This window comes from Xiphophorus hellerii, chromosome 6 (assembly GCF_003331165.1).
Source record: "Xiphophorus hellerii strain 12219 chromosome 6, Xiphophorus_hellerii-4.1, whole genome shotgun sequence".
Lineage (NCBI taxonomy): Eukaryota > Metazoa > Chordata > Actinopteri > Cyprinodontiformes > Poeciliidae > Xiphophorus > Xiphophorus hellerii.
In genome coordinates, this window is record NC_045677.1 from 16,092,990 (window position 1) to 16,112,356 (window position 19,367).

A 19,367-nucleotide genomic window follows, 5' to 3' on the forward strand; every position below is an offset into this window, starting at 1 on the left:
CCCCACCTTCCCTGTAAACCCCCTCGAGGGTCCCCAGTTCAAATTTCTGAAGTGCAGACAACGGGTGTGCGTGTGGGGGAGGAAAGGGTGGTGGTGGGGGGCCCGTGGGACACAGCACCAGCAATAGAAAATCCACTGCATAGAGGAGAAAAAAGCATTTCCTCTCTGGTCTGGCAGGAGTGCCTTTTTTCCCCTGGCTCCCACCAGAGGCTTTTTACAAAACATGTGTTGCTGACATGTTGACAGATTGCTCAGTGAAGTGTTAGGCGCATGCACACGGCTGGCCATTTAGGGGGACATGGCTTCCTACCCAACATCCTCTACCTGAGGCACCATGTTTTATACATCAACCCCCAAAGAAAGAAAGGAAACAATAAAAGGTACGCGAGTTGCTTCTTTTGTGAGGATAACAGAATTTCATAGAGCAAAGCGAGTCTGCGTATAATGCTGCCGTAGCTAAACTGCGGTGATGGGGTGGAGCGAAGGAAATGAGGATACAAAAAAGAGGGAGGGAGGAGTTCAGACAGGAAACACAGAGATAAAGCGCAGAGGGAGAAAAATAGTGCTGGAAGAGGTATGTATGTATGTATGCTTATATTTACCAGGTGAGCCTGTCAAACCAATAAAACAAAATCCCAATACCTTTCCCATCTCTTCCTGTAACCAAGCCTCCCAATAGCAGGTGGGAGGATGCAATCTGATCAAAGGCCGGCATCCAGATCCAACTTCTGCTCCTATCAGGGTATCGACAGCACATGTCTTAATCGCCCTGCGGCTCAAAAAGTGCTGCCGTGGCAACAGGATGGAAATGGGGATCATAATGTATTCATGGTGCTAGCGACCTGGGGGCTGCGGAGCATAGTCTCTGGGGACTGCACTTTACCCAGAGCCAGACGTGTCTGGGCAAAATCACTCCACACAAGACAGCAGCAGAATACTGAGGAGCTATGACAGGATAGAGGGAGGGTGGAAGAAAGAGAGTGCATTTGAAGATGATAAGGAAACCAAGATGGAGAAGAGTTTAGAACAGGTTAAGTCAAACAATGTGTGCCAAATAGTTTCAATGATAATCCTGCTTTGACTTTATGTTTCTGGCACTAAGAATTTTAATGTAAATACTCAGTTAAAGGGATAATTCAGATCTTTGAAGTGAGGTCCTGTGTTGTTATTTTCTGTCCTGCATCTGTAGATTAAAAAAAGCAATAAATCCTTTAAACGGTGAGAGGCTAACATCTAATTAGTATTGTGTCGTTCATGAATGAGCCATTTAAACGAACAAATTTAAATGGACGATTTGAAGCAAATCATTTCATTAACTGATTTTTTTTTTCATTTCTCAGTTCAGATGAGGTCAGAGTCAGCGTGGTAGACGGGCAGAACTTCTGCATTCTATTACTCATAAAATGTATGATAAAGATTCCCCCGGTGAGAGACAGCACCATTTCAGCACAGTAGCTTGTACTGCAAATCAGGACATGATCCTTTTATGCTGATTTTTCTAGGTAGGATGGTTATTATCAGTGTCATTTTTGTCTTAAAGCAGGAACAAACAAATTTTATGTAATTTTGGAGGGCTTTGCTATGACTGATGAGTTACAGAGAGAAATGTGAACTTATACAGCCTGCATAAAAACACTTTTTCAACATCGTAATGTCCAATCACCTTAGGAACTAAGCCACTTACCACATAAAGTGTCCTTATCAAGCGACAGGAAAGTCTAATTAATAGGCCAAAACGATTACTGGCTTGAAGATTTTGATGAATGGCAGTTAAAATATAATATCTACTAAATATTGCATCCTGGCAGTGTCATTGCCATTGCAGTATTGCACATTGACATTACACAAAAGGTTGGAAAACTGTATGAATCCGACTCTGTCTAGACATTCAATTTACAACTGAATTTTTATTCTGTGTAAATATGTATGATGTTTTTTACTTCAAGTTAGTAAGTAAAACTTTCACCTGCAAAAACATGCCTGCAAAAAAAAATGCCTTGAAAAATTCTTCTTAAAAGATTCACCTGCCTAGCCAATACAACCATGCAAGCCAAAGCAATCAGCACTAGTTAAAGTCAAGTGGCTTTTAGCCAATCAAGTTACACTCCTTTGATCATGTGTCAAACAGTAATCGAGTTAGCTAACTGCTAAGAGACAGCTAACTGCCCAATACTCTGGTGTCAAATTTTAGAAGGTGAATTTTTGCAGACAAATTTCTGTAGTCGAATTTTTGCAGGTGCGCAATAAATCAATAACAACTTATATTGTGATAGGCACACGATCTAGTATCACTAGAAAATGTGTCCAATAGAATATTCACTAATTTCACAGAACTGCACAGCTTTGAGGCGGATGTTGGCAGAGGAAAGACTTCAGATGTTCAACCTCTCATGCACAGCTAAGCCACGTGGGTGGCATCAATGAACATACTCACTCTTTGGTTACCTAGCAACAACCTGTTGAGTAAACTGCAATACAGCAGTTTTAGATTTAACCACCATGCCTCATAGCTGCTTAAAAATAAAAAAAATAATGATGATGTGGAGCAAAAGGGAAAATGAGTACAATAGCTCGAGAAGAAACTGTGGATAAAACAGGAATGGTCACCTCGCCAGTTTGACAGAATTTCAGATGTTTAAAACAAAAAGAGAATCAATAATGATTGATATCAATTGGTATCAAATGCTAATATTGTGATACACTTTTCAGCTATATTGTCCACCCCTACATCACAAGTTTTCGTAGCATAACTGATTCCATTTTACTGCCTCTAGCAGGGATGTACAAAGATAAAAAGAAAAGTTACTGGTCTACTGCAGCACTGAACTGAAACTTTAACATCCAGAAAAGAAAAGATCTAAGCCTTGAGTTGGGAAAAAAAAACACACCAAATGTGATTGTTAGAAAGGGGCTTGCTGAGATGAATGCCTCTACCTTGAGGAGCTTGATGCTGCTTGACCAGGTGGGTGATTGGGTGAGAAATAAATTGCAGAGGAAATTGGCCAAGATTATCGGGGCCACAAAGAGACATGGCCCTTTGGCCACAGATGAGAATGGATAAAAGAACAGATGAGTAAATGAACACAGGGATAGAAAGGTCGAAGACTGATGCCTGAGCTGACAGATGATTCTTGTGGTTGCCAACCTCCACCACAGTCTCAAATAACACTGTTGCATTATCTTGAACAAAATAAAAGCTTCCTTTGGAGAAACAAATATTTTTTTCCGGAAATGCAGCACAATTTGAAATTCTCTCTACCTTTATGATTTCCATTTTTGCTTTGCAAGCACATAAATGCATCAGAAGACATACATGTTCCCAATTTAATAAAAAGCTGTGAAGATGCTCACATGCACAAACAAGACAAAAAAACACAAACAAACACAAAGCTATAGCCTGACCCGCATTCCCTCAACAGGAGGGCAGCTACAACAGGCACCATGCCAGGTAAACATCCTCAAGCCTTGTGCACTCTCTGCAGAGGGTAAGGCTCAATGCTGAAAACACACTCCAAAGTACAGGGAATAGTCAATTATGTTCAGCACTGGGAAAACCTTCTTAGAATACATATTTTGCGTACATTGTCCTCCTGCCACGTTTAGAGAAGAGAAACACAACTTTTGCTGCATTTTATATCAAGGTTTCTTTTGTAAAAAGAAAGTCATAACACCTCCCCCTAGAGGAGATGATTCAAATGCATTAAGTCTTCTAAAACGAGTGGATTCACCTGCACACTGCAGTGTGTCCTTCTGCACTAACTATCCTCCACACGTAGCACACCCTCAGGCATCCAACCTAGGGCCACAGACAACTCCCTGGTCTGTCTTTCCTCCTTCCCTTTAGCTGACAGGTTCTTCGACTGCTAAGCTCCAACATGGACCTCTGTGTTTGTGATGACTATACAGCACAATCAAGGCAGGGAGAAAAAGAAAGAAAGGGAATGATGAAGAGGAATAAGAGAAGGGATACAGGCGGAGAAGAAGAGCTAAAGAGAGACAAGGACATCAACAACATGTTCTCACAGAGAGATGACCCCTGGCCATCCTGAGGCATCTGGTTTATCTGGCTGTCTGGATAAGCCACGCACACACCTAATGACTCCAGACCTGTCCATGTCCCAAAGGTTTGTTTTATCCCTGATTACAGACGGGGAATGACAATGGGTTGGTAAACCACAATGCTGCACATCTAAGAGCTCAAATCAGACTATGACTTCTGCGTGATGAAAAGAGATAAGAGTTGAAACTAAGGTCCAAAGTTGCAGAGAAGTTACATGATTAGTTCCTTTAAAACATTTTAATAGGTTTAAGACAACAATATCGTTATTGGTTGCTGATTTGTATTCATCACAAACAGGACCAGTCTGAAGGCCAGCCTCCATCCATATACCTAACTGTGCATACTAAGCGAGGCCAACATAGAGATGAAGTTTGGACTTTGGCCTCACTTGTTCCCCTCATGTTGTATGGGATAGATCTCAATCTACTTCTCTGGTAGAGATTAGTAATCATCTAGGGCCTTCATATTGATGGCCAAGCTCAGCTTGTTTGCATATTTACTGGCCTCGGAGCCCAGTCGCCTGAGGTGAGAAGCAAATTACATTCCAGCTTAACCCCCCACCACACCCCCACGCACACAATTCTATCTCACTCTTTCGATTTCTATCCCTCATTCTCTCTTCTTTTCTTCCTCCCCAACCTCGTTTCTCTTAACATGCTGATCAGTCAACTTGTGGTAAGCATCCTTGCCTACCTTGGTTGCATCTGTAGTGGTCTCATTTGGATAACATCATCACAACGTAATCTTGTTGGAGAGAGCAATCAGTTTACTTTGGAATTAGGTATTCCGTTGGCGGACCAAGAGAGAGGGAAAGCTCACAGGGTTTAAAGGATGCAAACGAAAGCATGCTCTCCAGAATACAGTCCTGAGTCTGATTGGGTGATAACAACCCACACAAGCTCCATGTGAGAGTAATGAATGGCCAATGGGAGGCCTGAATAATAATGCAATTGGATTAAAAACCAATCACAAGATGGTTTTGTCTGTTGACTTTGTTTGTGGGGTATGTTCGACAAACTAAATTCATGATGAGAAAGATGTGTCATACTTTGGCTGGGGGGTACATAATGTTCTAATATAAATATTACCGCTTTGTTTACTACAACACAGTCTCTTTTGCCTGTAAGTCAGTCAGTTATGATAGTTTTTGGGGACATCACTTAATGTATACATACATATGCATCACATTTAGATGGAGTGTAATTGTCATATGAAGAGATGGTCAAAGCAGATCTTTTTTGCTGTATTAAATTAGTGGTCTGTTTAGAGAATAGCTACCACAGGTGGCGAGTTACTATTAAGTCAAAGAATTTAATGTCAAAGTTGACACACTATGGCTTCTCAAAATAACCTCTCACTTGTTGAAAATAAGAGATTCTCTGATCCATTTGATTGATTCCTCCAGAATGACTAATCAGACAGATGGGTAGGAACTGGAATAGATTAGATGACCTTTACATTCTAAGTGAAGCTGTACCACTCTCTGTCTACTGCTTTTAACATTAAAAGGACATCTTTGTATTACTTGAAACACATAGCTTTACTGTCAGACCATTACATTCTGTACCGACACATGATTTCCCCTTTGCCAAAGCACAGCCCAGCTGGTGGCCTTGGAGACCTGAAACGACACCCATCCTGCCCATAAAACTGAATTTATGAACACACCTTCCAGTCTGAAAATGGCAATTAGCACTAAGGAACAAATGTGTTTCTTTACATGATATCTGTCCTTGTGAGTTGCTGACTGTAACTCCTTACATCCTCAAGTAGAGGAGTGGCTGTTCTAAAGAGCCCCCACAGCAGTGGGCCCCCACCCAAACACCACCCCCTGGCCAACAAAAACAACCCCTGGGAGGGGTACAGGATAGGGGGAAATGTTGAGTCGGCGATAGCGTAACCCCAAAGCTCCAAAACCACAGTGGCAAGCAGGATGCCGTCACAGCTGGCTCTGCTTCTTCCTGTGGGCCTGCTCCACCGAACTCAGCCTAGGGGGAGACATAAACCTGTCGGACTGGTCACTCTTTCCACCACCCTCGTCTCCCGCCTTTCTTTCCTCCCATTACTGGTGAGTTTGGCAAAACCTGTCTAAGGAAAAAGCCCTATGGGGATCAATGTGCAGTACATTTCCACATAGACATTAGCAAAATCTTTTGACCTTTTCATTAAGAGGTATCGACAAACATGGTTCAAATGTCTGTAAATGTTTCTGCTAGGTGTCTGAGAATGAGTGTTGACTATAGACATTTCTTCATCCAAATTATTTTTCCATTTATTTCTGGGATCAAGGACTGTTCTTACCCCCAACTTGTCCCAACAATATACATACAGTATGTATATTGTATATATAAAGTATATACAATATACAATGTACATTGTCTATATATGTCTATATATGGTAAGTTTGCATGTGATGTGTAATATTAAACATTTGCTGAAGTTTTAATTGAAGGAAATTATTCACAAAACTAAAAACTAGGTAAAATCAATGTTAGCAGATTAAATTTAGATCATAATAAAGATGTATTTTTCTGCATACAAAGAGTTTAATATACACATTAAATTCTTGAAAAGACTGAAAACTGACTAAACAATGCATATTCATAGATGGAAACATAGGCAAACTACCTTTAACAAAAAGCTTTTTTTGCCTAGAAATGTCCACCTCTTTTTTAAGATAGATTCTTTGCCTTTTCTTTGTCTGTAGTTATACTTCTCTATATCAGCTTCATCATTATTCTGGTGAGCAATCCCATATTAGAAAGAGGAAAAAGAAAATCATTTGAATTCTGGGGACCTAGAGGCGAGTGAGCAAAACCCAGAGGTAAAAGCCAAGCTCCCTCTTCATGCCCTTCCACTGGCTGCCTACCTGGTAAACATCTCCGCAAGCTCCATCCTTTCAAAATCTCAAAACAGGTCAACCGGTGCCTATGTACTTCAGACTCGCAGAACAAGCAGAAATTGAGACATTTTCTATCATTCTGTGTTTTTTCCCCTTCCATTATGTCTTCCATTGCACTGCACACAACCTGCCTGGCATTAATGATGCTGTTAATAAAATGCGGCTGGTCAGTGGGTGGATTTGCCTGGCAGGCCTGGTGTCTGTCCTTCGAAGAGATAAGCCCACCGCTGGACTTATCTACCTCCCACAGCCCCACCCAGCAGTGCTGAGCAGTGGACACACAACCAGTCAACTCATCACTGACTAATTACTACCTCTCACTGCCTTACAAAGCAGGCCTGGACTCTTTGCATTTGCAAAACCTGGCTGTTTCATACCTACATCTGCACTCAGTGCAACTCACACACTCATTTTCCTACCTTATCCAGCTTCTTGTCCTCTTTGATATTGCTAACTGGCCGATACCTACTTGTGGATGATCATGTAGACCCTGCAATCTACCTTTGATATTTGTTCGTTTGGAAAAGTACTAATTTCCCTTATCCCACAGTTTCTTAGTTAAATCTTGAGCCATTTGTGAGTGGGAGTCAGTTCAAGTCTCATAGCTTTAGCAGTGCGGTCAAAGTCACTTGTGTTACGGAGGGAGGGAGCGGTTTCTTTTATTCAATTGTTTTCCACTTCCACGAGCGTGTGCCAAGGGGGAGGAAAGCGCCGGCTTAACACGCTCTGCAATTCAACACGGCCAGACGCAGTCCTATTAAGATTTAATGTGCCATTCTTCTGCTTGTGCTGCTGAAAAAGACTTGCAGGCTGAGGAAGAAAGTGAACAAAGAGCAAGCGGAGCCAGGGCCAGGGAGAGATAGAGAGCGCATGAGACACCAAGACAACGGCTCAGTGGGCCAGTCGTCATACAACTGGTCGACAGTTTAAATGGTATGCTAAATGGGAGGAGGGGGGTAACAATAGTGACCCTGATACAGGATTTTCACCCACTGAGAGGAGCTCTGACTGAGGACATGGAATTATCTCTGTTTTGTCCACACATCCTCCCTGCTATTGTGGCTACCTACTTAAGAAAGAGGTCAACTGGATGAAGTCCCAGCATGTCTTGAGTCCCCAACGTGATGAATTATGTGTCATCCAAAATGCAAACGGCAAGCACGCAGGTGCTGTGAGGGAGTGTGTGTGCTCTGTGATATTTGTGTGTTTGCATGCCTAAGCCTACGACTGATTAAACAAGAACATGTGAGAGACGGATCTCGCTAGATGAGGTGGATGCGAGTGTGAGCAAGAGTTGCGGTTGTGGCTATTGTCATTTATGCTTTATAAACTCTTCTATTCTTATTTTGGATATGCAGCCCAAGCCTGACAAAGACCAATAAATACTTTATACTGTGCATAATGCGTGCTATGTGAAGCACCGGGGGAAGAGAAGGAGGGCGTCCTCACGAGGGCATATGCTTTGAATTCCTAATGACACTCCTGTTAACGTAACTGGCAGTGTTGCAACAGGGAACACACAGGGAGGATGTGCCATGCAGTCAAACATCTACTTTAATACTACCTTTCTATTCCTCTTCTTTTTGTTTTTACCTTCCTGTATCTCCATACCTATTTTTCCTTACCCACACAACACTGACACACAAACACATACATGGCAAAAAAAAAAAAAAAAACGAGCCCAATTGTAAGAGCTCACTCTAGCATGAGGTCTCTTTTCAGTGGCTGCGTTGTGCCAGAAGTAGCTATTCTCCCCTGACCGCCTCTCCTCCTTTCAAAGCCTTGTAATCAGTGTGCGCTGCTCTTTGTACTGGGATGTCGCAAGACGCCCCAGCAAAAACACAGCAGAATTTCTGATGAACAGTGGTGGCTCAGAGTTCGGCTAATCAGGTCTTGCTCATGTCGCTTTCCTCTTATGTGAGCCCCTTTTGAAGCAAAAAAAAAAATTGACGCACTTTGGCACATTCTTCTTGACAGCCACAAAGCAGCTGTTGGATCAATATGCGAAGTTAGAAGATGGGAAGAAACACAACCAATAAAAGCCTGTTGGAAACAGTTAGTACAAAACATGTACTGACAGAAAGTTGTTCATAGTTAAGGCTATTACTTGATATTTCCGTGCTGCTAGCCCAAAAACTTGACGCAAGTTCATCTAAACACTTTGAAACATTTGTTGTGGCTTGAAATTGTTTCAAAACTATGTGTAGTACTGCAAGAAGTCTGCTAGCTTCTTTACTATTTTTAAAATGTTTCAGATGCCAAACACATTTTAATATAATACAAAGATAACTAGTTCATACAAAATGCACATTTCAATTCATGATTGTTAGCCACAAAAGCTATCCAAATCAATCTGGCTCAATGTGAAAGATATATTACATCATAAGTTAACTGTGATTAAAGTTTCACATGCTACACCCTGGTCTGACTACTACCTGTGGCCTCAGAAAATACCCATAATAGAACCTCCCTGACAACTTGAAGTAGACTGAAAAATATTCAAATGCAACACATCACACACTGACTTAAAATAATATGAGAAAAAGTAATTTGTAAAACTTTAGGACTCTAATAAGCCATAAGAGGCATCTACAAAAGAAGAAAACATGAAACAGTAGTGAGCCTTCCCAGGAGTGACCCTCCTTATGAAATTCTTATCAAACTCTCAAGACTTATTGATAACTTATCCAGGTGGGCAAAACAAGTATGTGGAGCAACATCTAGAGCAAAATTTTAGTCATTTGTCTCAGTTAAAGTCAGTCTTCAATATTCAACACACAGCAACAAGAGACTGAGCAAAAACTGAATCTGGAGAGGGAGAGTTCTAGAACCAAAGCCACTTTTGTCTAAAAGAACACAAACACCCACCTCACTTTTACAGATAATAACCATGCGTTTGGAAAGATATCTGTGAGCCAACATGATAAGAATGACAATTTTTAAAGCTGTGCTCCTGATTACATCTGGAATAAAACTGATGCAGAAAAAAATCATAATAACAGTCAAAAATAGTTACGGTAGTGGGACTGTCAGTGACTGCTTTGCTGCTTCAGGGCTTGGACAACTGCTGCAGCTGACAGAACCATGAACTCTCTATCAGTAAATCTTGAAGAAGATTGTCTGGTCATCAGTTTGTGACCAGATCAGTTTGTGCTCAAGTTTATGTGGCCTACACATCAGGACAGCGGTCAAAGACAGGCCAGTCCAGCTCAACAAACAGCCAATATGGCAAAATTAAAACAATTCTGTGAACAGTGAGACAGAATTTATGCACAGTGATGAATAGGACTCACTGCCAGTTGCTGACAAGTGTGGCAGAACAAGGGCTAAGTACGTTTTCACACTGGACCAAGTTGGTAAAGTTTGCTATCCCTTAATAAATGATTATTTGAACGCTGCTTTTTGTACATTATTTTTGGCAAAGATAACATTTTGTTTGATGACCTGAAGCAATTGCCGGTGCCAAAAAAAATTAAAAAATGGAAGATATATGTGATAAGACAAATACAGTTCAACAGCACTATGAGTATTTCCCATCACAAATAGAGACTTTATCCATATCCAAACTTTTCCAATCAAATCAGCATCTTCTGTGTTGTGTTGGGGTATTATTGTTTCTCACTGAGCATTAGTGTTTCATTTGTATTTTCTCATAAATCTGAAAATGTTTTCTTATTGAAGCTGAATGCATTCTGCAGTGTCTACAGGGATGTGGAAAAAGGGAAATCTGCATAATATAAATCCATATATGGCCCAGTTATCTGTCTTCTCTTTTTTCTCTCTCGCACCCTCTCTGATTGATTCCTTTATCTGAGGGAAGCAGAAGACATGCTCTGTTTGCTCGCACAGTGGCCGGCAGGAAAACAGAGAAAGACACTTATTAAAAAGGTCATCTCACAGAGGGTTAAAATAGCAGGGCAAGGATCTCTCTTGGGGAGGGGGGGGGGGGGGTGGGCGGCCATGCCCCTCCTCTAGTGAAGGACACAAGAAAAGGTGTTGCTCAGGGGAGCTGGACCCGTAATGAAAGAATAGCCACCAGGCTGACAGCCAGTGTGTGCGCTTGACTATTCAAATACCATCGGAGAGTCAGGACTCAAGAAATGATGCCGAAAATGCAATCTTTTAAAATAAACTTGGAGCAAGAGGTGTGTTTTTTATTTACAATGTGGGCTTGCTAGTAAACACGTGGAAATGAGAAGAGGCGAATGGGTCTGAGGGCAGGTTGCATTGACTCCCGTCGCAATCTCATATCTGGCATATGAACATGTCTTGCACCAACTGAGAGCAAAAGTCAAACTACAGATACTGTTTCTCTTTCTTTCTGAAGTATCCGTAACAATATGAGGTAGTACAGATAATCCACTGAGTCAGTGTGATACAGAGACAAAGCATTTGTGAAATGTTTTTGGAAAGGCCTGTGGAATAGCTATGCCTCCAGCCTCCTGTCTCCTCCCTAGGGTAGCCTAAAGCCCTGTCGGCAGGATGCTGATCCCCACATGGAAACCTGATCTGCAGCCATCCTGGAGCCTGAGGAAAACTCTCCACCCCCACCCCCACAAAACTCCCTTCACTTCTGCCCTGGAGTTAAAGGGGTGCTCTGGAGGAACATTCTTTAAGCCCTGCCCCAGCCAGCTTCCACTCTCAACTCTCTGGAGTAACATTCTTGCAGCCCTGCCCTAGCCTTCACTGGGATCTCCTGGGGAGCATTCCTGAAGCCCTGCCCCAGCCCAAGACGAGCTCCCTGGGGACACATTCCTGCAGCACTTTCTCTCCCTGTTTCCCTCTCCCTACTTCTCCCTTGCTCCATTTCTCAGGCTCTCGCCTTCCTCCGCAGTCCAGCATTAGCACGATCAATACCACCGATCGCATCGGGGACACCAGGCAATCCATACCCATGCGCTCCCTTAGCGCACTGCAGTGGTCACAGCTTAAGTGCATGGAAAGGTGTTACACCTCTGCTAGATGGAGGGAGAGACAATGGCTGCCATTGATCGATTTTGCATGTGACATCTTTCTCTGTCCTTCTGTTCGTCGGGCGTGGTCGACAGGCAGTTCGAAATGTTTTGACTTTATTTAGTTTGTTTTGTCTCACAGATGTCATCTTCTTGTTTTTAGATACTAGCATACGGGTGAAGCTTAATGAGAAACAGAAGCCATATGTGAGGTAATGCCTGCATATATGGTCACATGCAGTTCTATTAACACACCGTATAGGCCCAAGTTCTGTGAGCATGCAAATTTCCAAAATGTGGATTGGTTCCAGTCAAGCTCTGCAATTTGTTTACCAAAAATAAAACATTTGAAATTGTAAAAAACGGAGAGTTTAGCAGGTGCTGGTGGTTGATTAGAAAATGGTTCTAATAAAGCATCCATCTGTGAGCAGAGGCTTGATGTAAGGCTGATTAATTGGTCATGGATGTCTACATAATGCCACGTAGGAAATCTTTCGATATTCCTGAGAACACACAAATGAGCACGCACACCCATACACATACACAAACATTCAAAGTACTTAGTATGCCATCTAGAAGTTTCTTTTCTCCTGCTGTGTTTGAATACTAATAGAGTGTTTCTGCACAATCACAATACCCTAATGGCAATTAGATTCTTTTGTTTAGTTTCCACAGGGGCCCTTATCCAAACGATGTTTTTTTTCTTTCTATCATTGAGCAATTAAGAGTTATTTGTCTGTTAGATTGACATTTACAAAAGATTGGGCTTAATTATAGAAAAAAATGACTTTGTCAGTAATGACCACTGTTACATGTTGCAGCGAACAAAAGATTTCCCTTTCATTTAAAACAAAAAGTTGTTTTATATTTCTATTGCATAAAATCTTTTATGTTTTGCCTTTTAAAAGTAAAAAGTATCCAGGCCTTTTGAACTTTCTCATGTTTTGTCTTTATACAAATGTAAACTTTGGTGCATTTCTCTGAGATTTTTATATGCTAGAAAACTTAGTGTCTAGTTGTAAAGTAGAAGGAAAATAACTGATTTGCAAATTTCAATAATTCTGTTGATGTTCTATAGCTCTGCTTAGAGATCATTGTCCTGCATGAAGATCAACCTTCATCCTTGTACCAATTCTTTTGAAACCTTTTTAGGCTTTTTTCCAGATTTGCCCTGTAATTATCTCAATCCAGGTTTACTGACCTGCTTCACTGTTCACCTAAAGAGAAGCATCCCAACATGACATTCTATCTCTCCCAAGCTTTATTATAGGGATGGTGTGTTTAGGATGATGTTATTTTTCCTCACAGTGTTTTGTACATAGAACAGGAATAATTGTGGTCTCATCTGGCCAGATCACCTTCTTTTACCTGTGTCCCCTATGTTGTGGGTGGAAAAATGCAAACAAAACTTCCTTTGCTTCTCTTTCGAAATATGACAAATTTTTGCCAATCATAAATAAAGGCCAGATTTGTGGAGTGTATGATCAATAGTTGTCCTATTAAAAGAAGCTGTGAATCTCTGGAGCTCCTCCAGAGTTACCATGATCCTTTCGGCAGCCTAAGTAAATGATCCTCTCTTTGCCGAGCCTGTCAGTTTAGGTGGATGACCATGTTTTAGTAGGGAAACTGAGACTGCAGATGGACTCCATTTACAAGGCTTCTGAAGGCATTTGTTTCTACTGGATTTATTGAGGTGTTAGTGCAAAGAGGGCAATTGTTGTCAATAGTTGTCCCATTAAAAGAAGCTGTGAATCTCTGGAGCTCCTCCAGAGTTACCATGAGCCATGAGACTTTTTATTATAAGTAAAACATTTAAAAGAAGGGTATTATGTAAAATCAATTTTTTTTAGCTTTATGTCAGAGAGAGGCCCAATTTCAAGGCATCAAACTGGAAAGTCAAATTTCTTTCAAGTTATGTTTGATAAATACAGCACACATATAACAACTGAAAGAAACATAGTTACTTGATTGTTCTATAAAATTGCACTCTCTTCCTGGAAAGTATATAATACTTCCCCTTTAAAAAAATACATGTATCCCTTTTATTCCACTTGACAATTATCTGTTATTTTGTGTTGGTGTGTCACATAAAATGCCAATAAAATACATTGAAGTTTGTGGTTGTGAGCTCATGGAAAAAAAAAAGATCTCAAGGTCATACAGGCTGGCCAGAAATATTCTGGAACATAAATAGCTGGAAGGATGTCACCCATTACAATTTTTCTCAAACAAAAAGTGTTGTGTTTAATGCTAGCCACTCAGCAGAAAAACAAAGAAAAAAAAGAGAACAGTATTTCTTTAATTTTACACCTTTTTGGTACTTTTTTCCACACTAGAGACAGGCCCACAGATATATGTAAGCAAGCCACTTCACATGCAAAGAGCATGCATGCATTTCTGCTTGAAGAAACAACACTATCAATTTCATACAAACTATGAAGAAAAGGAAAAAAAAAACACTCAAACACCAGACTTGAGAGTGTTTTGAAGATGATGGAAAATCTTTGTAATGCTCTTGGGATATCTAACCTATAATTTGTGGTTGGCTGACTGGGCTGCAAAATGTGAAACCAAACTGCGCATGAATGTAAACAGAACACAGACTGAGCAAAGATTCTCATGAGTAACCCTTAAGTTTTCATTAAACGACAAATTAAAGTTCAAATATTCGTGTCCTGCCTCATGTTGTGTTTCTGAGAGTGCCTCAGATGGCATCTCTCAATTTAGGCCCATCAGGATGTGTAAAGGAGGACAGCAAATCCAGGAGAAGCACATGGAAACCTTCAGTTCACATCATTAGTTCTGTCTGCCACCTTGTCAGTGTATTTATAGTCCTATTCATCCATCAACAGGTCAATGACAGAGTCTGCCAATGGCATCCTTCTTGTTCAGTCCCACAAGGTATCACTACTGCAGTTTACTAACAGTGGGGCTGACTGGGGGACTTTCTTACAGCAACGAACTGTTTCCAGCTGAAGACTGGACCACGCAACTCCAGATTACAAACATGTATGGATTTATGGTGAAACAAGGAAGGCTATGGCCCCGGCTGTAAATACTCCTATAACGATTCACAGAGGCCTATTTGTGTGCCATCTTCTAGTATGTAAGGTGCATATAAATAACATGGCACATGTACCAAGGCCTTTGTTGGTAGATATTTACCAGGAAAACTAGAAATCTGGTGTCGTGCTCCCCTTAGTGCAGTGTACTAACACACGTAGCATGGCATATTCTCTATTGAAGGCACAGCGCGAGAGTGGGAGTGGGAGAAGAGCTGAGTGGCAGAATGGAGGGGAGGCTCAGTGGGCTGAACGTTGTTTACCTGTCAGCTGGCATTGATTAATCTTGTGTTCGGTGAGATCGCTCAGCGACTCGAACACCTGCCGGCAGCTGTCGCAGCTGTGCAGCGCAGGCTCCTCGTCCTCCTCTTCTCCCTCCTCACCTTCCTCTGGAGAGAGCAGCCTCTTCCTCAGATGCCCAGCCTCACCATCCTCCGCCACCCTCTCGAGGGCGCACTCTGGATCTACGGAGCCACAGGAAATGACAGTACCACATAGTCAGAGGGGTGACCCACACAGTGAGGTACTACAGCTTCCTCTGGGTGACAATAAAATGGATTTCTAGACTCTGGATTTAATAAAAACAATAATAAAAGCTGTAATAAAAATGCGGGTTCAATTTGAACCTCTGTAACTCAACCATTCGTGCCATAACAGAAGTGTTGGGCAGGTGGAGTGAGAAAAATACAAGCAGAGAAGTTGGCACACACTCATATCTAACACACAAACACGCACTCTTGTTATTAGAAATGGTTTTACGTTGTGTTTGCCCTGCTTCACCCAAGCAAAACTTTAGTATATGAAACTAGACTGATGGGAATATGTGCAGTTAATAAATCTGGGATTGCAGTTTTTGGCTGGACCAAAGATATATGAAATTTCACCAAGCCAGTGCTGAACTGCTTCAACCAGCATCAGACAAAGCCAGGACTGTGAATATTCGGAGTGCAGCTTGGTTTAAAAAAATAAAATGCAAAAACCGAGATTGTTGTGCATTAGATTGTCGTCACAACACACTTGCTTAAATTATTCAGCCTTGCTCGCAGGCAGCCGCGGGTCGTGCACATCAATATTCTTCAATTCATCTGCAGTTTTGTCTCTTGTTGTCTTTGTGCCGCAGCATCGCCAAGGGTAAGCCAACGACTACCCTGAGCCAGGACTAGTAACCATCTTTCAAATTACTCACCAAATCTGTATTTCTCACTATAATGAAGAAAAATCTTTAAGCCAATCTGATTAAAAGACAACACCCTCAGACAAACAGTGTTGTCAACCAGGTTATGTTTTGTAGGGGAGAAGAACCTTTGCACTTTACCAGCAGCCATTTTAAGCCCCACTGATGAAAGTGTTCTTCTGCTTGTCTGGAAACTCTGCAGGGGAACATTAGGTGAAAGCCAGTTTTTTTCTTTCATCCAGCAAACTGTTAACAGCACCTGAGGGCAAAGAGTGTGTGGCACCGACATGCACAGGTGTGGGCGTTCATATATTGGGTTGTACAGGAACCATTTTAAGACCTCCTTCTCTTATATTGTGAAATTCCTCTAGGAAAGGCGTTCCAGAACTCATCAAGGCCACCCAGGATTTTTCCTTTCCCCCACTTGCGCCAAGTATTGATGTAACATCACACCCTCCATTGTCCTTCCCTCTTGGCGACGGAGGCTCTCGGAACATGCCCTCTAAAAATATCAGTGCCTTGGTCCCAGGTGGGACCATGCAGAACAGAACAGAAGGTGTTTCAAGAAAATGAAAATCCCAACCCAATCCTCGCAGACGCAGGCCTTTCTTGCTCCTGGGAAAACACTTCTGACTGAGGCCAAAAGCCACACAATATAGACTTATGATTCATCCACACATGCAGAGACTACATTTGTAGTATAAACTGAGAACTGAACACTTTATATAATTTTTTTTCTCACAGGCAGCCTGCGGAGAAGGTTATGACTTGTGATTTTCTTTCCCCAAATCTATTCATGAACCATTCACTTATTTAATATTACAGTCTCATTCTGTCAGGGAAAACTACCGATGACTCTAATTTAGCATTTTACAGTAAGTAGTTCTATGTTTAAAGATTTTCACATTTTTTTACACTATTACCACAAACTCCATGTAATTTGTTAGGATTTTTTGTGCTCTACCAAACCAAAGTAGGAGATAATTGTGAAGCAAAAAGAATATTCCGGATATTTTTCTTGGAAAGAAAAATTGCTGACAAGTATTATTTGTCAATGCGTTGCAGGAACACCTTTCACAACAATCATTACAACTCTTTTGGGGAATGTATTTACCAGATTTTTCCATCTACAAACCTCGATTGGATTTAGGACTGGATTTTGACTGAGTCTTTCTAACACAGTAACATGCTTCAGCAATGTGCTGTATCTATACTGTTCTGGATAAATTCGTACATCCAGCTCATACCACCATATAATTGTGAAACTGCTATTTCTGTTTGATAATCAGTGGAACAAAGGAATTGAGAGAAATACTTAAATAAAAAATAAATAAAAAAACAGACCACATGAATATCTTCATGTATGTGCGAGTCTGAACTAACTTTAATTGTTGTTCCCTTGTTTTAGGTGAGAGGTTTCAGCTGTGGCCCCCACTGGTTAGTCTGTAAGACAGAGAAGAATGACTTCCAGTGTGCCAGTGTAAGGAGTATCTGGAAGTACAAACTCCAACAAGGAACTGCTGGTGAGTTTGAAACTGGAAGTTGATGTTGAGTACGTATGTTTTTCAGGGGTGGTGGTGGGGGTTGAGGTTACAGGGCAAGGTCACGTTCAACCCAGGGATTAAAGAGCCACATCAATACTGAGGTTCCTGTGCCTCTGGGCCTCATACAGTAATCCATCAGATCAGGACATCCTCTTCTACCAGTCTCTGCAGGCTGGACAGTCGATCAATACCGGCATGCTTGGAATGGCTGACAATCATATGCCGAATACTGGGGGAAGATGTGCAACATTTCTAGGTTTTTTTTAAAAACATCAAACTCTAACATCTGTGTTAATTTTTAGAATCAAAATGACATGATTGGTGCAGAAGGACCAGAGAGAGGGCAGACCAATTGCTGATCTGATCCATATTTAGATAAAAGCAGTTCAAAGAAGGATAATAGCTGTAACTAAGAAATTATTCATGTGGGGGTGGGGTGTCAGGGCCACAGGGGGATAATGAAGATCTCACCAAAAAGATTTCTACAGATGAATTTCCACTCTTTACCAAACTAAAAGCGCATTAATCCTGGGCTCATAAAATGTGGGGATCTGAATGGATATTGACATCTTTACAGCTATGTAATATCGCACTGAGTCCAAAATCCATCAATCATGTGCACACTTGTGGTGCCTGGTGACATTTATCATGCCACAACTTTCATCTTTGAGACTTCAGGAGTCTCTTGGACCCCCCACCCTTATATTATTGAATATTTCTGCTCTTAAATATTTATAACCTTTTAATTGATATTCTCCTTTCTGCTCCATTAGCCCCACTGGGGATCTGTGGTCCCTGGCAGGGAAGCTCCACCATTGTCTGGCCCACACACTGAGACAGGTGGAGACACTGACCACAGGGAAAGAGGAAGGGCAAGAACCAACAGGAATGGAGTGGAAAAAACTACATAAGGCAATAAAATGAGTAGGCATGAGATGGTTATTGGTATGAAGTTACAGAAAAGTTTATTGTACATTGTAGCAGTTCTACAGTTTTTCGTTATAATGTTCCAATGGTATAAAGTTGTTTTATTTAGACAGAGAAACTGATACAATGGCTAGAGGTGTCTCTGGTTGTATAGAGCTTAAAGTAGTACAGCACTGTCTTTCCTCCATCAATTGCTGCACACTATTGGTCAGCTGGCTAAAAGACTATTTTTTATACTTCCTCTTAGCTTTCAAGTAGGACAAATATTTGAAACAAGGATTGGCTAAGCAATCAACTACAGCTGACCACACAAACTGACTGACAGCTGAAATTAGCTTTTGTATTCATGCAACTAAATGAAAATAGGTACAATATTTATTATTATTATTATTATTATTATTATTATTATTATTATTATTATTATTATAAGTAGTAGGATCTGTATTAAAAATTATTTTATATAATAAATTAAAACACAAAAACATAAGATAAAGAAAAAATAAAATTAAACCTATACATACATTTATTTCACATTCTTATACACCTGGCAGATTTAGATGTACAAAAAAAATCATTCAACTAAGATGTTGGCTTCTGATAAAAGTGAGACAGGGCTCTTTCAAAAGAAAGTTCAATGCTGAAAAAAAAAACAAATTTTTAACATACACCTTATCAAAAATGGCATGTCAAAATTATTCACAGCTTTTTCAGTAATAAGTGAAAAATCTTTTTTGGCATTACAGCGA

General features: G+C 40.9%; 1 protein-coding gene across 8 annotated transcripts in view; it reads right to left on the bottom strand.

The window, feature by feature from the left end:
• The window catches only part of znf521 (zinc finger protein 521), a 115,320-nt gene that overhangs the window by 83,418 nt on the left and 12,535 nt on the right, over positions 1-19,367 (bottom strand). For all 8 annotated transcript variants that reach the window (XM_032564645.1, XM_032564644.1, XM_032564643.1 and 5 more), the window contains one exon: positions 15,240-15,440. Coding sequence is in view for 5 of the 8 variants with exons in the window: in XM_032564639.1 (XP_032420530.1) it covers positions 15,240-15,440 (201 nt within the window). In the remaining 3 variants the exon portion in view is untranslated. The remainder of the gene's footprint in view (positions 1-15,239; positions 15,441-19,367) is intronic.